Here is a 23,917-nt window from a genome sequence, read left to right on the forward strand (position 1 = left end):
TATGGCCTGAGCCTCCCCGGGGTGTGGGGTGGCCACTACTGACTTGAGGCTCCCAAATCTGGACTTTGTAAGAAATCCATGAAAACTAAACATTTTGTGGTGCACATGGAGAGACCCAGCCTCATATCAAATAAGAAGCCCCAAATCCCAATGGCTTGTTTTCTGAAGAAATGTGTCTGAGTCCAGCAAATACAGAGAGGGTGTGGGGGCAGCTTCTAGCGGTGATGGTGTGAGCATGGGTGTGACCATCTGCCTAGAAATGTGTTCTCTTGGCTGAGCGGAGCGTGGGCTGGAGAAAAAAAGCTAGGGTTCTCTTGGAAAGAGAGGACAGAAGGAAGGTATGGGGCATAATTATGCTAAAAATCACTGACTGTCTATTTGAAATTCAAATTTAACTGGGAACTCTGTATTTTTATTTGCTCTATCTGGAAACACAGAACAGAGGTGGCACATAGGAGAGGAACTGGAGATGAAAATGGCAAGGCTCTGGGATGACTTGGATACGAGTGGGAGAAAAGTATGAGAGAAGGGAAAGTGGCAACAGGTGGTGCTGTTGCCAGGGCAACATGTGGTGTCCAGACCATATAGTGTCTTCGCTCACCTAGAGAAAGATGCTCTCTTGATGGACACGGTCTCTTGGATGCACTACTTCACAAACTAGATTTCAGCCTCCATTTGTCCCTTATGCGATGAACCACTAACCTAACCATACATGCCAGCCCTGTGCTATCCCCTGAAATAAGGAATACTGGAGAAGTATAGGTTTTCTAGAGGGAGCTCAATTTTTTTTTTTTTTTGGCTCCACCATGCAGCTGAAGAGGAACTAAAAAGCTGCTTGATGAAAGTGAAAGAGGAGAGTGAAAAAGTTGGCTTAAAGCTTAACATTCAGAAAACTAAGATCATGGCATCTGGTCCCATCACTTCATGGCAAATAGATGGGGAAACAGTGGAAACAGTGACTGACTTTATTTTTTTGGGCTCCAAAATCACTGCAGATGGTGATTGCAGCCATGAAATTAAAAGACGCTTACTCCTTGGAAGGAAAGTTATGACCAACCAGATAGCATATTAAAAAGCAGAGACATTACTTTGCCAACAAAGGACTAGATAGTCAAGGCTATGGTTTTTCCAGTGGTCATGTATGGATGTGAGAGTTGGACTATAGGGAAAGCTGAGCACCGAAGAATTAATGCTTTTGAATTGTGGTATTGGAGAAGACTCTTGAAAGTCCCTTGGACTGCAAGGAGATCCAACCAGTCCATCCTAAAGGAGATCAGTCCTGGTTGTTCATTGGCAGGACTGATGCTGAAGCTGAAGCTCCAATACTTTGGCCACCTCATGTGAAGCGTTGACTCATTGGAAAATACCCTGATGCTGGGAGGGATTGGGGGCAGGAGGAGAAGGGGACAACAGAGGATGAGATGGCTGGATGGCATCACTGACTCGATGGACATGAGTTTGAGTAAACTCCAGGAGTTGGTGATGGACAGGGAGGCCTGGCGTGCTGCGATTCATGGGGTCGCAAAGAGTCGGACATGACTGAGTGACTGAACTGAATTGAACTGACCATGCAGCTTGTGGGATCTTAGTTCCTGGATTAAACCCAGGCGCTTGGCAGTGAAAGCACAGAGTCCGAACCACTGGACCACCAGGACTTTCACAGGAGCTCAATCTTTGGAAGTTGAATTTGAGAAACCTGTGACACATCCAAGTGGAACTGTTCAGGATGTAACTGGGCAGGTGAGTTTGGGATCTGGTATATAAGTGTGGGAAAAAAAAATCAGTCTCCTGTGAGAAATGTAAATCTGAAGCACCAGGGCATCCCAGGGCACCCCAGAAATAACGATCATGAAGATGAGTGAGAAAAAAATTACAAGCTACAACTGATACACCACAAGGGAGTATTGGGCTAGGTGAAACTCAAGCCAATTTAGATGATTAACCATGGTTAACATTATGGTATGGATTACTAGCATTTAGGATGCATGGAATTCCATTTTGTAGTAACTGGATGCCCAGGGAGGAGCTTATGGGTGGCAATCTGGTAGATGGAGGGCAGGACTGGAGGACCTGTCTTGAAATTATATGTGCAAAGCATCAGAGTATTTCTACTTAAATTCCATATCCTTATTTGGGGAGATGATGAAGATGATGAGGGTGGCTACCCCTAGCCCCTTGCCATGCCTTGGGGTTGTCACAGGCTTTGACCCTAATTTTCACCCTTTCTTGCACAGTTTCTTGATGGTTAAAAAAAGGGATATTAGAATTTCACTGGGACATGCATGCATTCAAGGGTGTGTTGGGGAACACTTAATAGGGCTTCTCTGTCCTGTTGGGCAGGTTGTACAACACATGTCCGTAAGGGGGTGCAGTTTGTGTCGCGGACATGGGTGATCTAATTTTCTTAGAGTAAGTGTCCTGTTCTTCGAACATCAGTAGTTTGTTGACAGTTTTCCACCAGGTGTCAATTAAAGTGCCTGCAGGAAGGGGCACCTTTTTCTAGTTGGTAAAAAGCTGACATAGAGGGTAAAGGTGGTCCTGAGTGGGAAGGAGAAGGCTCTTGGGATGTTAGATCTGGAATGGCTTTTGAGAGAGGATAGGTTCAACTCTGCATAAGCTAGGAACCTGGCTTATAAATAACAGAAACCCAACTCTAACTGGCTAAAGCCAAAAGGGGAAGTAATCATTAGAACTCAAGGACAGGGATGCACCAAGGACTAAGGAACAGGTTGCATCCAGGAACAGCGGCACAGCCAAGACCTACCTCTGTCTTTCTATACTCTCCTCTCTGCTTCTCTCAATGCACCTGGGACCCACTTTCCTCCCTTCTTCCTCTACATTGTACAAAACATGGTGGCAGACAACTCCAGGGTGTCACATGTTAGAGATTCATTGGCTAGCAGAGAGACCCGCCTCTTCTAGGTTTCAGTGTCGGAATTCCTGGGGAGGAGACTTAACTGGCTCAGCTTTGATCAGCCCAATTGGCCAATGTGTGTGTGACAGAGAGACAAACTATGACGACGGCAACTGAGTGGATGTTGAGGCTGGGGTGGGGAGGAAGTAATGGTCACGCATCCGACAGAAGAGCACTGCAAACAGAGGTCCTGAGATAGAAAATGGTTTGTCACCAGTCACACAGCCAGCTGACAGCAGAGACAGGAATGGACTGACATCTTACACGACAAACGGCAAAGTCTGTGTGTTCTTCATAATCTGACACTGTGTCCTCTTAATAAAGTAGTGATTTTATTAATACAAGTTTCCATTTCATGGCAAAAATATATATAATCAGAAAGTTCTGTAGCTTTTTCAGAAGAGGCAAAGGGGAAAATGAATAAATACAAAGAGAAAGAAGTTAGTTAGATACGTAGGGTGTATCCCAGTCCCCTGAATATTTACGTCCCTTCCAGGACTAGCTCCAAAGAGATGTTTTTCAATGGAGAAGGAAACCAAGTGAGGTGGAATCGCAGTTTAGCAATCCCTATCTCACTGGGTTTTTGGTCTCAACTAATTTGCCCGTCAGATTTATGAGGTATGAACTGTCAACTCCACTTTTCAAATGAGGATACTGAGATTCAGTATGATTATTACTGACGAAGGAACCAAGATTTCAACCCCGATCAAGTTGGCCTAATATCAGCGCCTATCAACGGTAGCTCTCTGCTATTAATATTAATCCACGTAGACTGAAGAGCAATAAATGGAAAACTCTGACATGACCGTTTCTGGGATAACCTCTGATTACCTGGGCTTGCGCTTCTCGCAATAACAGTTGCCATTTTTGTGAGCACTTCTTATGCATCAGATACTACGATGGGTTTACGATCTCATTTAATCCTTGTTAGTTGCTCAGTCGTGTGCCACGCTGCGACCCCATGGACTATACCCCTCCAGGCTCCTCTGTCTATGGAATTCTCCAGGAAAGAATACTGGAGTGGGTGGCCATTTCCTTCTCCAGAGGATCTTTTCCATTCAGGGATAGAACCCGGGTCTTCCGCATTACAGGCAGATTCTTTTACCATCTGAGCCTCCAAGGAAACCCTTATTTAATCCTTAGGACAACTCTATGAAGTTGGCACTATTATTATCTCCATTTTGCAGGTTAGGAAATTTAGATTTAAATAAGCTATTGTCTTTCCATGAATATTCTTTGAATAAATTCCTGGTCGTTGAATGCTTAATAAAGTGGTAAATTAATAAATTACCAACGCTATTTTTAGACCAGCTGAGCTTAAACTCTACAGGCGAGACGTTCCTATTCTCTGCCACAACGTGACGTCACGACTAATCCCAGGACTACATTCCCAGCCAAGAGCCAACGCCGACATCTCGCGAAAACAGTGGTTTCTTCCAACCTATCTTGGGCATGCGCGCGGCTTCGAGTCCTTTGGCTAGAGTGGTTTGATGGTTTTCTGTCAGTCTTCCTAGAGTGGAGCTTTACCATCGAGGTACTTATTTCCTTCCAGTCACTCCAGTTCTCGCGAGACTTGCTACTCCTGCTCTTTCCTCACCCCGCCCCCGCGCTTGCGCAGAGCTCTTCAAAGCAGAAGGTCGCGCTTGGAGGAAGTGGCGGCTTTGGGTCCCGTGGCCGCCGCGCCGTTACTACTTCTCGGACGCTCCGCTCGGCCGTTTGCCGAGACACCCCGCCGCCAAGATGCCTCGAATTATGATCAAGGGGGGCGTGTGGAGGAATACCGAGGTAAGTCCTCTTTTCCCGCCGCCCGCTGCCCTCCGCCCCTCCGGCTGCGGGTGCGCACGCGCGCAGAGGTCCGGGAGGCGGGGAGGATGCCTTCAGGGTCTGCGTGGGGGGCGGTGCGGGGCATTTACCCTGTGCCTGGTCCTCAGTTATCTGACCATCTCAAGGACAGGGACCGTGATTTAACCGCTTGATTACCTGCTAGGCATTCGTTAGGCCCTCAGTGAACATTTGTTGAACTGACGCGCCCTCCGCCGTGGTGAACTCACAATGGGAGGGGGGCACAGGACAATCGCGATAGTCGGTCTTCTAAGCTCCCCACCCCCACCCCCGGTTCCTCATCCTAGGCACCGCGACTCTCTTTGCTATTCAAAAATGAAGAGGTGCTGTGGCCACAACTTTGTTCTTTCCTTCCTTGCAGAGGGGAAACAGTTTGAGTGCCAGGTCCTAAATACCCGGTTGTATCCGCGTCCCCGCGGTAATCTGTTACCGCGGCGTAACTTGTCCGCCCTCCCGTCACCCAAGGTCTGTCTCTTCCGCTTCATCTTGGATAGTAGCCAGATAGGCCTACCGTAGTCTCTTTGCTTCCAGAAATGTAGTGGATCGTGCCATTGGTGAACCAAAGAACAGTAGAGGACTAAAATAGAAACAAGGTTTTAGTGCAGTTTCTGTTTATAGTGCACTGAACTTGTCAGTTTCCCTAGCACACTCTGTCTTTTTACATATTTCACCTTCTTGGAGTATCCTTCTCCTGCTTGGCATCTTTCTGACCTTCCTTCAAAAACAGTTCAGAAACTCTTCTGGAATTTTTGCCTGGTCATCTGGTTAAAAGTAGTTGCACCCGCAGTGGTCCCTGGACACCTGTTTCATCCATGTGTTATGGTTTGCTTTTGTGTTTTTTGTTTTGCAAGCATCACATCCTGTGTGATGCTGTGATTGTTAACCTCTCAGAGACTCAGTTTTCTAATGGGGATGATAATAATACTTATCTCTCAGAATTAAATGAGTCACTACATTTGGAATATTTAGAACAGAGTCTGGCACATAGTAATCTTTCATAAAATAATAGCTGCTGTTTCTTTTCCCCAGTAGGCAGCACTGCAAGTGGCCAGGATCAAATCTCCTTATCTTTAGAACCTGAGACAGAGCCAAACAAAGTTTGCTTTGGAAATTTTGCTGAATGGATCTAGTAGGGTAGATAACTGTAGTATATACTTAGTTGAAGATGTGATTAAGTATAGCAGTACTGCCACAAAGTTAGAAATTAAGTCAGTGAGAACCTTGCCTCACAGCTTGCACAGAGGGGACCAGGCTGTTTCAGTTGGAGAAGAGATGACTTCTGAGGGAGAGACAGATGTACCAAATCAAGTAACAGCAGGATTCTGATGCTGTGGCCAAAGCCCTGCAAGTCTTTGAGTCTCAGATGTTAGGGGTGTGGAGTGGCACGGAGTGGCTCACATATGAGGCATATAGCTCAAGTTCATTGTGGGGAAAAAAGCCTAAAAGTAAAATGCCTTGAGTGCATTCATCTATGGCTCTGATTCCCTGATGTCTGTGGTTTAGCCTGACCGGCTCCCTTGGGATTGGCAAATTCCTTATTGGAATGGGTGCCCTGGTGAAATAGTATCTAGAGACTGGGGGAAATTAGAGGCAGAGTTGACTGGTGACTTAGGGGAGAAATACTTAATTCTTAGGTTAGACCTGAGATGTGGATTCTTAGGTCAGAGTGGGGGCTGTGGAACTGGAGAGAAAATGCTGTTCATAAATTGGGAAGCCTGAATTGGAAATTGGATTCACTTGAGTCTTAACTTTTTGAGGGCTGGGTGTGTCCTGTTTTATCCTGTTTTCCCAAGTGTTGATACACAAGACCTGATACAAGGCTGGTGTTCGGGCAGTGTTTTTTGAGTGAATGAGTAAATGAATGAACCATAATCTTTTTAAGAGACTAACATCCACACATTGGAGAATCCTTTTTAAAATCTCTGTCAAGTAGGATTTCTCACATTGGGCTGTACCCATTCCCAATTTTTGGATGGTATTGGGGGAGGGGTTGTGTGTAAGGGAGGGTAGGATGGCCTTCTAAGGGAGTTCTTAATTTCTTTCTTTTCGTTGATTCTGGGTTGCTGTTTTTTTAAATTTTTATTATTGTAATTAAGTTTTATACTTTGGTTTTAAATTTAGGATATATGTGCGTGTTTATATCTCTTTCTCCCTAGCACAACCCAGTTAGAGTTAATTTAAATCTTGTCTTTTCTCACTTGGAGTTTTGTGAATGAATACATTGTTCTCCTTTGAAAAATTTTAGGATGAAATTCTGAAAGCAGCGGTGATGAAATATGGGAAAAACCAGTGGTCTAGGATTGCCTCACTGCTGCATAGAAAGTCAGCAAAGCAGTGCAAAGCCAGATGGTATGTATCAGCTAATGAGTGGAAAACACAAAATGACCTTCATTATGATGAGGAAAATGTCATTTCTTTGAACCTTACCAAAGAAAAGCAGGCATTGTGATGTAACAGAAAGTAGGGAGAGGGAGTTGGGAATTTCAGTGTTAAGAATTAGCTGTCTTTTGCTTCCTTTGTGGTCTTAGGCAAGCCATTTTCTGTCCCCTCTCTCCTTCCATTATTGTCCTCCAGTGGTCGGACACTTGGCCCTAACTCATGGAGATGAGAGGCTCAAATGAGTTAATGTTTGAGAATGCTTTGTGAAGCATGAAATAAAACTAATTTTGGGTACAGATGGACCCCAGCTTATAAAAGGATTGTATTTCAAAAGTTTGTAAGTTTATTGTTTTAGAACTTAATTTCCCAAAGACATAAATGAGAAATGTTTGTTATTTTTCTAGGGTAGCTTTCAGTAGTTGAGTTTCCTCATTAATGGTTGAAACATTACATATTTGGTTCCCCAGACTATAATGTACCCCAACATTATATATGTGGTTAAAGGGCAGTGGACACATTAAGTTCTTTACATGTGTTTTTGGCATGAGTGATCTGGCCCCCGCAATGACCCATGTGGTACTGGGATCATATTTTGGATTGTATAAGGGACCTAATTTCCTAGGCACCTGAGTAGGGGAAAGGATCAGAACGTAGAGATTGGCCTACAATGAGGAAGATGGTCCTCAGCCTGTGTAAGTGGTTCTGATTTCTGCTTCTCTTAGGTGGAGCTAAGCTCCTACCCCCATGTTTGGTAAGGCTTATATATGGTTTGCAGGCTTCTCCAGCTAAGAAGACTGGATGGGAAAGCTGGGTCAGGTGGGGCATTAGGAAAGACAGTTATGACAATAGTGGTTTTACTTAAACTCACCACACAAAAACATACAGTGTTGAAAACTGTTTAGTGAGTATAAGTCAGATGCTTCAGAAATAAGCCAAGGTGTAAGAAATCAAAACATGAGAAAGTACGATAAAAACTGGAAGCACTATGAAAATATGAGGTAGTTTTATCTTATTTGCAAATAATTTTGATACCTCTAATAAAGTATAAGGTGAATGACAGCAGTTGATAGTTGAGAAGGAAGGCATATTATCATGTTTCAGTCAGGTTACCTTTTTAAAGCATTACTAACTTTGCATAATTAAAATATAGTAGAATTTAGTGAAATAGAGTATTTGGAATGGGGTAAGTTTAATAGGGAATAGTCTGTTGTAAAAAAGAACATTTTTTGTGATTGAAGAATGAGAGCTTGCATTTTTCAAATGCTAGAAGTTAGTATGTCTAAAATGTAAATATTCATGCTGGGTGACTGATTAAAGTATGAGATGATGTCTTTTAAATAGGTATGAGTGGCTGGATCCAAGCATTAAGAAAACAGAGTGGTCCAGAGAAGAAGAGGAAAAACTCCTGCACTTGGCCAAGTTGATGCCGACTCAGTGGAGGACCATTGCTCCAATCATTGGCAGAACAGCTGCCCAGTGTTTAGAACACTATGAATTTCTTCTGTAAGTGAACCTCTAAAAATGGTACTAAAATGTGTGTATATCTTCTGAATGAGGCTGAATAAACTTTTAGCATTTTCTATCTTTAAACATTAGTTGGAGATCTGAATAAAGCCAGAGGCACTAAAGCTGTTGGATAGTACATTCCAGATCAAGATTATGTCTCCAGTTATATACTTTTTAAAAGAATAATTTAAACATATTACACAAATCATACATGTTCATAGAAATTAGGGGGAAAAAATAAAAAAGCAAATAAAAATCACCCGTAATTACACTGCTGAGAGTTAACCATTGGAACACATTAGTTGTTCCACTAAAAGCTTTTTTGTGTAGCTCTACTGCATTTGTGATTTAGGAAATATCTTTGATGCTATTTGATGGTGAGTGGAACCACTGAAATTAGAAATTTAAAACCATCTCTTGTAGGTGAAGCAATAAAGAAATGCTTTATTTTGTTAATGCTCATCCATTGGATTTTTGAAAGAAAGAATGCTAGCACTAGGGAACCTGGTATTTCTAAGACTGAATGGTGTGGTGGTGTGATTGATTACTCTGGGTTCATTTCTAGGGATAAAGCTGCCCAGAGAGACAATGAAGAGGAAACAACAGATGATCCACGAAAGCTTAAGCCTGGAGAAATAGATCCAAATCCAGAAACAAAGCCAGCACGGCCTGATCCGATTGACATGGATGAGGGTAAGTGTACTTTTGTGAGGAATTTATTTCTTTGGTAACCATAGACTCCTCAGGCTTTCTTTTACCTCTGAGTTCTTTTCCAAACTTCTTTGACTTTTTAGAACTGAGGTTCTGTCTGCAGTTGTTACTCTAAGTCTCTTTCCAAATGCGTCCAGCCTTCTGTTGTAGGGTAATTGCTTTTTTTGGATGCTGTCCCTTTATCTTTTAATGTTTCAGTTCACTTAGTTAAGCAGTGTGATATTCCTGGACGTTTTCTGGTGGCTAGAGGTAAGCTCTTTAGGACTCTGTTGTCTTTCCTTTTCTGAGGAATGAGAAGTCTGGATTTGGGGTCCAGTGCTCCTATTAACTACTTCAGACAAGTAGTTTGAGTTTCGTGAAAAGGCAGCTCTGTAGTACCATGAGGGAGACTTATGATGCCTTTTTGAGACATTGAATCAGGAATCAGAGGAACTAGACTTTAGCTTAGTGCCATATCTGCCAAGTATTAAGCTCTTTGACTTTGGGTAAGTCATATAATCTCTCTGAACTTTGATTCTGTTTCCTGTCAGATGTAGAGTAATAGTGTCTGTCTTACTTCACAGGGCTGTTGTGAGCATTCCAGTGAATATTTGTTGAGTTTTTAATGTAAAAACTTGAAGGTGGTGGTTCCCAAAGGCATACTGGGGCTGGGCTGGCTGCATCACTGTCAAATGGTGAACATTAAAAAATACAGGTACCAGGGCCTCCCCAGGAGATCTGACTCAGTAAACTGGGGAAGGGGAATGGAGGGTAGGGTAATCCTGGAATCTGAGATTTTCGTTTTTTAAAGTTCACTTGTGATTTCATTGGACACCCTTGTATAGGAATTGCTCCAAGTTATCAGTAATGAACTGTATTCTACTCTGGGAAACTATGGAAAATGTACTGGAGAAGAGAAATAGTTCTGAGCGAGAAAAATGAAGGAAAAATGATACTGAAGATTATCAGTCCCCTTAAAATTAAGTAATAGCTTTTCCCCTTAAAATTAAATAATAGCTTTTATAATATTTCACAGTTTGTGCTGTACCAGATAGTTGATGATAGTAGAGGGCATAATAATTATAGCCATTGTTCAGTGAATATTTGCTGGATGCTTTGCCTACTTCATTTTGGTTAGTTCATCTCAACATCTCTGTGAAGTAGGAATTCCTGTTTTGTAAATGGTGAGATGTTGTTATCTCAGAGTCACATAACTAGTGAGTCATGGACATGATTTTTAACTTAGATACCTCTGGCTTCAAAACCCAAGCTGTTTCCTTTATGCTGCACCATATAATGATTATATTGATGGGTTTTCTCATCTTAAGCACTAGGGTACATCTCTCACCTTGCTTCTGTTGGAGAAGAAGTTAATTTTCTATTTTTGCAGATGAATTGGAGATGCTTTCTGAAGCTAGAGCCCGCCTGGCTAATACTCAGGGAAAGAAAGCCAAGAGGAAAGCAAGAGAGAAACAGCTGGAAGAAGCAAGGTATGGTTGCTTCCATCCATAGTTGACCACTTAGTCTGTGCATCCTTAGGTCTGGTAAAACTTCATCAGCCCTGTTTGGTGAATGACAATTAGAGTTGTCTCATTCCAGTTTTGGTAATACTGCTTAACTTCCTTATTGCTTTGGAAAAATCTTTTGTATATCTTTCTTAACCATTTCAGAGTAGTTATAGAAAAAATGCATTTAAAATCAGTTATTTTTACTTTTGACTGCTCTGGGTCTTCATTGCTGCGAGGGCTTTTCTCTAGTTGTGGTAAGTGGGGGCTTCTTTAGTTGCAGCGCACAGGCTTCTCATTGCAGTGGCTTCTCTTGTTGGGGAACACTGGCTCTAGGGCGTGTGGGCTTCAGTAGTTGCGGCTGCCGGACTCCAAAGCACAGGCTCAGTACTTGTGGCGCATGGGCTTAGTTGCTCCGTGGCATGTGGAGTCCTACTGGACCAGGGATCATACCTGTGTCTCCTGCATTGGCAGGCAGATTCTTTACTAGTGAGCCACCGGGGAAGCCCCAAAATACATGTTTAAAAGGAATTTTGTAAGACATGGCAGAAGTAATGCCCAGGTATAGACGTACGTATGTGTCTTGGTGTGGTGTATTCTGTTAGCGTAGGAGATCTTCATTTGTTGTAGCCATCTTGCTGTCAGATGGCTGGAGGACACACTGGGCTCCGTGCCTTTGGCATGACTGCCATTAGTTACTCTCGTTGATTAGTGTTGGGAAGGCACCGGCTGTGAAATAGGAAGCCCGTCTGAACTTGGGAGTAAATGAGCCTTGAACCACGTTTTAGGCTGTTATAGAAATTTTTATTTAAAAAATGAGTGAAATTAAATACTGCCCTCTGCTCAAGGTTTTCTCCACTTTCCTCTTCTTTTTGGTTAGATCCATATCCATTATTGACTTCATTCCTAATGGTCTAGAAGCCAGGATGAAGTGGGTAAAGGGGAAAACCTGAACTTTATGAAAGCTTATTAGATTTTGGAATTCAGGCTTTGAAGTAACCTCCCCAGCCTCCATAACTGCCTTTTTGGTCCTTAAGCTGAGAAGTATTTCCTGACCTGATGACTAGCATTGTGCTGATGGTTTCCTCGGTCATGATCGTGAAATATCAGGTCCTGGGATGAAGGATTCTTTCTTGCCAGAGGATGCTTTCCAGAGCTGACCAAGCACTAGCCCAGAAGAGTTACTTATGACGGGAGTGTGATTGACCTGGGACAGTGAACAGACACTAAGAGGAGGTACTACATTTTCTGCCCAGTCTCAGTCACCTTTCTATTTTGCTTACTGTTTAAGGTTGAGTAATGTGAGTAAGGTTAAAAAAAATTGATTTTCCATTTTTGTCCATGGTGGTTTGGGGACTCAGTGTTTTGAGCCTTTTAACCATGTGAGTTCGACCACCATGTGAGTTGGATCACCTTGTGAATTTTTCCCCTGGACAACCAGCGAAGGGTCCCCCACGCCCATCCACTCTTGTGACCGCTTGTTCACTTGTTAGTGACTAGCAGGCAGGGTTATTTTAGGGAAGTCTGTTCTTCCCTTTCCTCCCCCAGAAATGTGAAGCCTTTGATGTTGTTCTTCGTGGGGGCAGTCTTGGGTGTGGCCATAGCCGCCTGGGGATGAGGTGATTTTGGCCAGACTTGCTTTGACATCTTTTTCCCTGGGTACACCCAGCTGTTAGACTCTGCTGACTACCAGCTTATTGCTGTATTGGTTTCAGCAATGTCTTGAGGCATAAATTGCTCCACAAACTGATCCAAAGAAACTTTGGCTCCTTTGAAGGGATAGTTTCTGAGGTCAGTGTTTGATATTTGTTCTCATCCCAGGAAGGCTTCTCCCACTTTTCGAAAGGGATTGATTCTGGCAGACTATAGTCGGCCTGCAGTTTAGCTGTATCTCCAAAGAATCTATCAGATATCTGCTGCCTTTTCATCACAACTTCTACTGTTTTTGAGAGTGCCCTGAGGCCTGAGCCTCTCCATCTCCTGTTGCAAATGAAAGTCACTTTCTTTGGGGAGAGCTTGGAATTCTCTATTCTGTCCCATAGGCTCTGATGTACTTGTTCCTGCGTGACACCCCACTTCAGAAGCTGAGTGCTCAGTGTCGGGGGTGGGGTGGGCAGCCGCCCCAGAGCTCCTTGGCTTGCCTCCCCTCGCGTGGAGCCCTCATGCCACAGGCCTAGCAAGGACTCCTGGGGATCCAGTGTCCTCAGCAGCACTGTGCCCGAGGCAGAGCCTCTGGGCGGGAGGAAGCCTGTCCTTCTCAGTGACTGTGTCTGGACTTGGCCTCTGCAGTGCTTCCCTGGAGGCGGGATGAGAAATGCTGAGGTCCTGCCTCTCGGAATGAAAGCCAAGGAGCTGGAGGGGAGAGAGAGCCCTGTGTTCATGTCTGTACCAGTGTGGAGTGGAGTGTCTGTCTCCCTGAGCTGGGAGCTGGAGGGCGGGAAGAGAAGAGGAAGTGGGTCTTGATTCTAATACAACAGGCTCTCAGTTTTCTTATCAAATTTTTGTAGATTTTCTTGAATAAATGTTTCTTCATTTGCTGTATCTCCTTTAGGATCCTTTCCAAAATTATGTCAGTTTTGCTGGGGAATGAGTCTGTGAAATTGCTCCTAAAAATTGTTTCATAACTTGATTTTTCCCGTTTAATATTGTGAATAACTTTTCTAATCATTAAATCATTAACATTATCGCATCTCGAGAAAGTGCAAAGGATAAAGTAAAAATTAAGTGAAATTCCAGCCTCCTGTGATTATCACTGTTACTCTTTGGGTGGACATCCTTCATATCTTCCATGTTGCTCCATAGCATGTAACCTTTGTAACGTTTTTTTTTTTTAACCAGCAGTGCGTCTTGAGCATCTTTTCATGTCAGAGTAAATTTACAAATTTCTTAGAGATTATTTAGAGGCTGTATAATATTCTGTCTTATTGCTATGTTATAAATTATCTTGACTAATTTCTTATCGTTAGATGTTTAGGTTGTGTCTATCCACTTTCTGAACAGTACTTGATTAACAGTCTTGTAGGTAATGCCTTGTTCATGTCTGTATTTCCTTAGGCTGAACACTGAAGAGTGAAATTGCTGGGTTAAAAAATGTAAAAAACTTAAGAGTTTTTTTTTTTTTTTTAAACTTAAGAGTTTTAATGTGTATTTCTAAATTCTCTTGGCGGAAAGCTATACCACTGTACTTTTCATTACCAGTGTAGGAGGCTGTCCGTTTTTTGCACCTTTGCCATTAAAACAAAATAAAAACTGAATGCTGTTTATTAGATAGGAAAGTGTTAGTCACTTAGTTGTGTCCAACTCTTTTTGACCCTGGACTGTAGCTGGCCAGGCTCCTCTGTGTATAGAATTCTCCAGCTAAAAATACTGGAATGGGTTGCTGTGCCCTCCTCCAGGGGATCTTCCCGACTGGGATGTGGTCTCCTGCATTGCAGGTAGGTTCTCTACCGTCTGAGCCACCAGGAAAGCCCCAGCTGAACCTCCAGTACTTTGACCACCTGATGCAAAGAGCCAATTCTTCAGAAAAGACCCTGATGCTAGGAAAAATTGAGGGCAGGAGGAGAAGACAACAGAGGATGAGATGGTTGGGTGGCATCACTGACTCAATGGACATGAGTTTGAGCAAATTCCGGGAGATGGTGAAGGATAGGGAAGCCTGATATGCTGCAGTTCGTGGGGTGGCAAAGAGTGCGTTATGCCTTAGTGACTGAACAACAATTTATTAGGTATGCAGAAATGGTATGGTACTTGATTTAATTTGTGATTGTTTAATTTTTAAAGTACACTTTGTCATTTTCAGTTCAGTTCAGTCACTCAGTCATGTCCGACTCTTTGCGACCCCATGAACCACAGCACACCAGGCCTCCCTGTCCATCACCAACTCTTGGAGTCCACCCAAACCCATGTCCATTGAGTCAGTGATGCCATCCAACCATCTCATCCTCTGTCGTCCCTTTCTCCTCCTGCCCTCAATCTTTCTCAGCATCAGGGTCTTTTCAAATGAATCAGCTCGTTGCCTCAGGTGGCCAAAGTATTGGAGTTTCAGCTTCAGCATCAGTCCTTCCAATGAACACCTAGGACTGATCTCCTTTAGCATGGACTGGTTGGATCTCCTTGCAGTCCAAGGGACTCTCAAGAGTCTTCTCCAATACCACAATTCAAAAGCTTCAATTCTTCTGCGCTCAGCTTTCTTTATAGTCCAACTCTCACATCCATACATGACCATTGGAAAAACCATAACCTTGACTAGACGGACCTTTGTTGGCAAAGTAGTCTCTGCTTTTTAATATGCTATCTGGTTGGTCATAACTCTCCTTCCAAGGAGTAAGCGTCTTTTAATTTCATGGCTGCAATCACCATCTGCAGTGATTTTGGAGCCCAAAAAAATAAAGTCAGCCACTGTTTCCACTGTTGCCCCATCTATTTGCCATGAAGTGATGGGACCAGATGCCATGATCTTAGTTTTCTGAATGTTAAGCTTTAAGCCAACTTTTTCACTCTCCTCTTTCATTTTCATCAAGAAGCTCTTTAGTTCTTCTTCACTTTTAAGGGTGGTGTCATTTGCATATCTGAGGTTATTGATATTTCTCCTGGCAATCTTAATTCCAGCTTGTGCTTCTTCCAGCCCAGCGTTTCTTATGATGTACTCTGCATATAAGTTAAATAAGCAGGGTGACAATACACATCCTTGATGTACGCCTTTTCCTATTTGGAACCCGTCTGTTGTTCCATGTCCAGTTCTAACTGTTGCTTCCTGACCTGCATACAGGTTTCTCAAGAGGCAGGTCAGGTGGTCTGGTATTCCCATCTCCTTCAGAATTTTCCAGTTTATTGTGATCCAAACAGTCAAAGACTTTGGCATAGTCAATAAAGCAGAAATAGATGTTTTTCTGGAACTCTTGCTTTTTTGATGATCCAGCGGATGTTGGCTATTTGATCTCTGGTTCCTCTGCATTTTCTAAAACCAGCTTGAACATCTGGAAGTTCATGGTTCACGTATTGCTGAAGCCTGGCTTGGACAATTTTAAGCATCACTTTACTAGCGTGTGAGATGAGTGCAATTGTGTGGTAGTTTGAGCATTTGTCATTTTAGCTGTTTGCATTGTTTCCTTAGTGAACTGTCTTTCCTTCTGCTTTTTTCTTTTGAGATGCATTTAAAAAAACTTGCCTGGATTCTTTATATCTAACCATTCCTAATACTAATTGCAAATTTTTTTCCTACTATTTACCTTTTGACACTGTTTTATTTAAAAATGGTGCTACAGAGATACAAAATTTAAAATTCAAAGCTGTTGATTTTTTTCTTTGCCCATCATTTCATTGATATTAAGTGAGTATATTCCCACCCAGAGATTAGATACATATTTACTTATAGTTCCTTCTGGTTTTTCTCTTTGCTCTAGTATATATGTGTTCCTTTAAATCAGAACTGGAGTTGATTTTGGTGCATGGTGTGAGGTGAGGATTTAAGTAAATATTTCTTCCCCAAATGACTGGGCAGCTTTCTTAACTCTGTTGGATGAGCCATCCCTTCCCCATGGTGTATGATTTTCAAGGTGATCTTGTGTTCTTTTTCTTCAGGCGTCTTGCTGCCCTCCAAAAGAGAAGAGAACTTCGAGCAGCCGGCATAGAAATTCAGAAGAAAAGAAAAAAGAAAAGAGGAGTTGATTATAATGCTGAAATTCCATTTGAAAAAAAGCCTGCTCTAGGTTTTTATGATACTTCTGAGGAAAACTACCAGACTCTTGATGCTGATTTCAGAAAGTTAAGACAACAGGATCTTGATGGGGAGCTGAGATCGTAAGTTGCCTTTCTGGTTTTGTAAATGGAAAAGTATAGTAGGAATTTTATGGAGGGCCAGATATTATCCTTGTCAGAGCCAGATTTTTCTTAGTCAGCACAATGTGACTTACATAATGCTTTTGCTTATTTAATGGATTCACCTTTCTGAGAAAACCGGTGACCCTGGCTGTGATGTTTTTAGCACAGAATACTGTTTGCATTTCTTGAAATGTCAGCCCTTGGCTGTTAGTGAACTGTCAACTCACTGAGTCACAGACTTAACATTTGGTAACAGGTTAGTTATTTCACTAATGGCCTGAAGGAATATGTCAAAAATCTGGTCTGCTTTTTTTTTTCTTAGTGAAAATTTTATCTTGTTTTTCTTAAAATGAAATTAAAAGGAAGAAATGACCATTACCAGTTCATTCTTAAATCTTTTCATCTAATGGGGTCAATATGTATTTTTATCAGAATGTCTTAGGATGCAAAGGATTTTGCTTATTTATAGGGATTTTTAGAGTTTCTTTAAATCTTATATCTGAATGTTGTGGAAAAAACCTCCTATGCTTATCAAAGATTTTTAGTTTTCCACTCCCTCAGTGGCCTTCTATATTTCTGTTGACATGAATTGTTAGTAAACAACAGATGTCAGCCAGTGTGGATCGGCATTTTCTTGAATGTACTCCGTTGTATTTGTTTTTCAGATTAGCACCTTGTTTTAGGTAGCCTCTACAGATAAAAAAATGGAAGAAGAAAAAGTCATTTGGATGGAGTACACTAGATAGAGGAGAAGGGTGACATGCAGAGGGGAAGGGAGCATTCCTGGTCCTTTAGAAAATGACCTTGAGTTTGGCACTACACCCTAACAACTCTCTGATGTCATTTGTCAGAACTTAACTATCCTTTAAAAAAAAATGGTGTCAAACAATCGAAGATTAGTTTTAAAGGAAAATTTAAAACCAATGTTTTAATTTTGTTCCCTTCGTTTGTTTCCCTTTTTGTATACTTTATCATTTTCCTATGTACAAACACATATTTTTGTATGAATGTAGTCATGATACAGGAGTAGTTTTATGGTTTTCTTTTCACATTATATGTAACATTTTGCTTATCATCGTAGTCTTTATAATTACATAGTTTTAATATTTAGTACTTAAATTACTTAGTGTATCTTATTTTCTTAATAATTCTATTGCTATTCTGTATTCCTCTTGAACATAGTAGTTAAGTAATATATAGGAAAAGGAAACAGCTTAATGTATATAGTTTTGTCTATTTATTAGTACTTTTCTTAAGAAGGGATTATTTTGTTCAGAGTATATGACTGTTTATATAGCTTTTAACATTATTGCCTATAAGTAACTTTGAAAAATTTGTTCTCCACCTTGATCCGTGACAGTGAAAAAGAAGGACGAGATAGAAAAAAAGACAAGCAGCATTTGAAAAGGAAAAAAGAATCTGATTTACCATCAGCTATTCTTCAAACTAGTGGTGTTTCTGAATTTACTAAAAAGAGGAGCAAACTAGTACTTCCTGCCCCTCAGGTAATGTGATGAAAGTAGGTTTTTCATTGTGTGAACTCACATGCGTTTATACATTTTCTCAGCAAATGTTTGCAGGTCTGTGTGCCAGGCTTTCTTTTAGGTGCTTGGTACCCCTAAGAAATATTAGGCCTTGAACGTCTCATAATCTGGTTTAGTAATTAATTGTCAGCTCTTAGCAATTTGTCAGTAGACTGGGGCTTCAGGCCTGTTTTTTTGTAGCTGGTGATGGTGGTATCTGGCCTTGTGGACTTCAGGTGACTGTCTTTTAGGGGATGTTTGGTTGTGTCATTTTTCTCTTTTTGAGACAGTAACTGTGAGAATCAATGTGAGAGTTGTGGAGAAGAAAAAATTCATTCAGTTCATTGTAGGCTCTGTTCCTGTGGCTGAATTGTGGTTGGTCAGAAACATGGGGATTTTGGATAAGCTTCTCTTGCATTCCGATGAGTACAGCTCTGTAGAATTGGAACAGTTTAATGGAGCAGAGGGATGGATTTAGGAGGTTTGAACAGCTTCTTTAGCCAAATGAATGCCCTGGCTGCATTAATATAAAATTCTTGGGTATAAACATAAAATAGTTTTGTCAGATGCTATCACTTGTAGTGGTGATATTTCTTCAATTGGAATTTTGCCTGTAACTTTTTGTTTTGTTTTGTTTTGTTTTTTAGTTCTTAGGATATTTGTTTTGGTAAAATCACAGAGATAACACCTTTTGATTTTCTTAGGGATTTTTGTGGCTCAGTGGACTCTGTGTGATATTTTAATTCATTTTTAGTATGCCCCCCCAATTGATAAATGGTTTTGTACAAACACTATTAATTTATGGTCTTTTGTTTCAAGAGAATTTCAGTATGGAAATAGAAGAATACAGTTTGATACTGTATCATGTATGGAATTTCCCCCCTACTTTATATAGGGAACACTTAAAAAAACTATTAATATTATGGAAATTTTCAAACCCACACATAAAGAGTAGTACAGTGAACCTCTGTGTACTCAGCAGTTCATCTTTCTAGAATGTGGATATTCTAAGCTGTAGTATTCTCTGGTTAAATACTGCTACTATGATAACCGTTATCTTCAGATTTCAGATGCAGAACTCCAAGAAGTTGTAAAAGTAGGCCAAGCGAGTGAAATTGCGCGTCAGACTGCCGAGGAGTCTGGCATAACAAACTCCGCTTCCAGCACTCTCTTGTCTGAGTACAATGTCACCAACAACAGCATTGCTCTGAGAACACCACGGACGCCAGCTTCCCAGGACAGAATTCTGCAGGTAGGCTGCCATATGGTAGAATGAGCCTTTCACTTTGTTTCCTGTCCTTAAAAGTAGTATAAAGGAGAAGACTAAAAAGTTTGGTTTTGTGTCTCTTAGTGTAAGCAGTTTGAAACAGTCCTGAATGCATAGCTGCTAGAGATTTCCATGATAGGAAAGCTAAATCTTGTCAGCAAAGCACAGCATTTAAAAATTACACATTGCCTAGCAGTCCTGGAAAAAAAATCAGATGTGTGTAGTTAGTAATTTTATTTATTTGGCTGTGCTTGGTCCTAGTTGCAGCACACAGGATCTTTCATTGCAGCACACCGATTTGCTAGTTGAGTCTCGTGGGCTCCGTAATTGGGGTGAGTGGGCTTGCTTGCTCTGTGGCGCATGGGATCATAGTTCCCCCAACCAGGAATTTAATCTGTGTACTCTGCATTGCAAGGTGAATTCTTAACCACTGGGCCACCAGGAGAGTTCCCTGTAGTCAGTAATTTTTTTTTTACAGTAATTTTTAAAACTTCCTTGTGATTCTGTACTTAGCATGGCATAGATGGCCTTTAGTACTGTTTCCCTTGCTCCTTAACATACAGGGTGTACAGCTCTCTGTGTTCCTAGGGTGTCAGCATGCCAGGCAATAGACAGGCCTAACAGAATACTATTGAGTCTTTCAGCGCTCCTTACATCTCAGTTTTCTGAGTCAAATATAATCTTAAAGTCTTGATTCAGGAGTCAAAATAGTCCTATAAGGCTTTGTAAGAAAACAGTGCCCCTCACTGCCTGCTTTCTAGAGTTATCAGTGACAGCTCTTTGTTTTCACCTCTGTAATGCTAAGACACTTGTTTCATGTTGGTTTTATTTTCAGTTTAAAGCATTTTTTTTCCACTTAGAATTTGAACATTTGGCGCTCTCATGCCCTCTGCCTCTACTGTGCATCCACACTCTTTCCATTTTCCCATCTTCCATTGTAGTTAATCATAATTTTGGTTAGCTCTATACTTATGGTTTACCTTATGACTATGTGGGGCTTCCCTCGTGGCTCATATAAAGAATCTGCCTGGAATGCAGGAGACTCAGATTCCGTCCCTGGCCAGGAAGATCCCCTGGAGGAGGGCATAGCAACCCTTACCAGGATTCTTGCCTGGAGAACCCCATGGACAGAGGAGTCTGGCAGGATACAGTCCATGGGGTTGCAGAGAGTCAGACGTGACTGAGCAACTTTCACACTCACTTGTGACTATGTAAACTGCATTCACTGCTGACCTACAAAGTGCCTTATAATTATTCCACTGCATAGTATTTTGTTTTTCTTTGGATTAATACTTGTTTTACTTAGTTGCTAAGATTTTTGATTACTTGGCACAAATTCATTTCTGGATCTGGACTTTATTAACTGTCAGTCTCCTGTAATCTGGTCAGATTTTAGGTATTCTTATCTCTTTCAGCACTTGAAGTCTTTCCCAGAATTTCTGAATGTTCTCGTCTGGACTGATCACTCCTTAGATTTTGTTTATGGCTTGTTCTCTTGCCATAGTGACAGTTCCTTCACTGTCACCCTGGAAAGTTTTCCCTTGGGTCTCCTCTTTCCTGGCTCCCATGTCTCTCGCTTTCTTGGTTGGCTCCCTTTTAGTGAGGCATATCTGTCGGTAGCTTTCTGGGGAAGATTTCATGGGACATGGAATTTTTAAGTCTTGAATATCTGCAGATCACTGTTTTACTCTCTTATTTGATTGATCGTACAGCTAGGTATAGAATTCCAGATTGAAAGGGCTTTTGTTTACAACTTTGAAGGCACCGTTCCAGGGTCTTCTGACTTGTACTGTTAAGGTTAATAGAAAACCTGGTTTTTTCCTTCCTCTGGAAGCTTATATGACCTCTTTTTCACATGCATATTTCTTGATGTGGCTTTATTTTTAACCACTGTACTAGGTACTTGGTGAGTCTTTTCATTCTGTAGACTCATGATCTTCAATTCTGGGAAGTTATTTCGAAAATTAAAAAAATTTGCTCCCCTTCATTGCTTTATTTCGCTATTCCTCTCTGATTTTCTGTCTTAATTGACTTTTTTGATTCGTTGCTAGGAGATTTTCTGAATTTTACCTTCATACAATTTTAAAATTTCTACTGTCATATTTTAAATTTCTGAACTCTCTCTCTTTTTTTTAATTAGACTTGTGTTATGCATGCTAAGTCGCTTCAGTTGTGTCTGACTCTTTGCAACCCCATGGACTGTATAGCCCACCAGGCTCCTCTGTCCATGGAATTTACCAGGCAGGAATAGTGGAGTGGGTTGCCATTTCCTTCTCCAGGGAGTCTTCTTAACCTAGGGATAGAACCCATATCTCCTGCATTGCAGGCAGTTTCTTTACTGTCTGAGGCACCAGGGAAGCACATATGTGTGTGTGTGTGTGTGTGTGCGTGTATATATATATAAAAATATATATATTTTTTAAGATGCAGTTTATCCTTTTATAATGTACAGTTCAGTGGTTGGAGCATCAGAGTTGGATCGTAAGAAGAGAACGTGAGATGAGAATTACGGTTGTGACTCTATGGAAAGTGTAGCCTGCTACAGACCCTGAACTGGCGATTAGGAGTTGTGGGTGCTGTGTTAGTAATGAGCGCAGGGTTATAGTAGAGGGGCTGTGTAGAGAGCACGTCAGTCCTACCTGAAGAGGTCAAGCAAGACTTCAGAAAGTAATGTGTCTTCTTGAGTTTTCTTATGAAGTAGACCGGTTGGGAATATTTTAACCTCACAATGGAAGAAGCTGAGACTCAGAGAGTCTGATGAAGACTGGATAAAGAATTCGTGATAAAGCCAGACTGGGTGTTCTGATGTTTAGCCCAAGCTCATGTTGGGAAAGTTGAATTCTTAGTTCTTCATGTAAAGAGGCTTGGCACGGGTAATAGGAAAAGTTGTTGGGTAGTGGTAATTTCGTATGTGAGGACACAATCACATATACATTTCTTGACATATAAAACTTTATTTCAAAACTTCTGACATGTTAATGTCAGAAAGAATGGTTAAGTATTGAATTCTTCCATGGTTCAATATTCATTTTCTCCTGGTTTTTGTTGAGAAAATATGTAAGAATTCTGCTAGCTTTTTGTGTAGGAGGACTATAAGAGAGGGGTTTGCTGTCCTGTCTAAACTGTTAAAACTTGCTTGTTTACTATCTTGTTAATCAGGAAGCCCAAAACCTCATGGCTCTGACCAACGTGGACACCCCATTAAAAGGCGGACTCAACACCCCTTTGCATGAGAGCGACTTCTCAGGTGTGACACCACAGCGGCAGGTTGTACAGACTCCAAACACAGTCCTTTCTACCCCGTTCAGGTATTGTAAACAAACAAGTGATTTCTGCTTTAGAAAACCTGAATCTGAGGATTTTAGAAATGTTGACAGAAAATGGAAATTAGTGTTTATCTTGCTTTTAGAGTTCCCCTCATTCATAGAAGCAGATAACATTATGGTATTTAGAAATTAGTCAAATACATGAACCTTCCTTCTCTTTTCAGAGTTTCTGGTGCTGTCACCTTGTTTGTGAATACTTTTAATCTGACTTAAGAAGTAGATACATCCATTATTAATGATGATTTGGTGACTTCTTTAAAAATTGTAATCCCTTTTATGCATGTATTACTGTTGCTTGTTCCCTAACATTTTATTATGAAAATGTATAACATTTAGAGAGTATGGTGAAAATGGTAAAGCAAACATCCATATACTCACTGCTTGATTCAATGGTTTATATTTTATTGTGTTTGCTTTGTCATGTATCCATCCAGCCATCAGCCTATCTTATATTTAAATACATCTCAAAGCAAGCTGTGGGTATCAGTACATTTCACCCTAAACACTTCTTTGTCATATAAATAATTGACTAGAGTTCAGTATTTGTTTATACTTCTTTTTTTTTTTTAACTTCTTTTGTTTTAAGCTGCTGTTTTTAAAGAAGAAATACTATAGAAACAACTTATATTAAAATAGAATTTGAGCTTTTAAGGTTAGAAATATGTGGGGTTTACTATTAATTTTAAAATTTGTCCTCTTACTGGTGGTTTAAGTATGTGAAGCATTTCTCACTGTTATAGCTGTGCATGACAGCAGGATCACGAGCATTGGCAGCGAAAACCTGATGTGACATAGCACTTTTGCAAGGCTTGCAAGAGAGCCTAATCCCTCTTTCTCCTGTGTATGTCTTGTTTCTCAACTAGATTGTGAGCTCCTTGGGGGCAGGAATCACGTCTTATATGGTAGCACCTCACCTCACCTCTGGGAACAGCTCTCTGGCAGCATCACCTGTCTGGAACACAGCCAGGATTCAGGAAGTAATAAAAAAAAACAAAAGTCTTTGAACATATAAAAGAAAATTATTTATTTTTGGCTGCATTGGGTCTTCACTGATATGCGAGGGCTTTCTCTCATTGCAACAATTGGGGCTACTTTCTAATTATGGTGCATGGGCTTCTCACTGTGGTAGCTTCTCTTGTGTTGCA

The 23,917-nt window shown here is 41.2% G+C and overlaps 1 protein-coding gene across 1 annotated transcript in view; it reads left to right on the top strand.

Moving 5' to 3' along the window:
• Nucleotides 1–4,442: 4,442 nt before the first annotated feature.
• CDC5L (cell division cycle 5 like) overlaps nt 4,443–23,917 on the top strand; it is a 45,097-nt gene continuing 25,622 nt past the window's right edge. Inside the window, exons 1-9 of the mRNA XM_043449764.1 lie at nt 4,443–4,699; nt 7,002–7,105; nt 8,477–8,638; nt 9,207–9,334; nt 10,722–10,821; nt 16,417–16,635; nt 18,017–18,161; nt 19,243–19,431; nt 22,606–22,754. Of these exons, the coding sequence (XP_043305699.1) occupies nt 4,655–4,699; nt 7,002–7,105; nt 8,477–8,638; nt 9,207–9,334; nt 10,722–10,821; nt 16,417–16,635; nt 18,017–18,161; nt 19,243–19,431; nt 22,606–22,754 (1,241 nt within the window). The 5' untranslated portion in view covers nt 4,443–4,654. The remainder of the gene's footprint in view (nt 4,700–7,001; nt 7,106–8,476; nt 8,639–9,206; nt 9,335–10,721; nt 10,822–16,416; nt 16,636–18,016; nt 18,162–19,242; nt 19,432–22,605; nt 22,755–23,917) is intronic.

The sequence above is a fragment of the Cervus canadensis genome, chromosome 28, assembly GCF_019320065.1.
Source record: "Cervus canadensis isolate Bull #8, Minnesota chromosome 28, ASM1932006v1, whole genome shotgun sequence".
Lineage (NCBI taxonomy): Eukaryota > Metazoa > Chordata > Mammalia > Artiodactyla > Cervidae > Cervus > Cervus canadensis.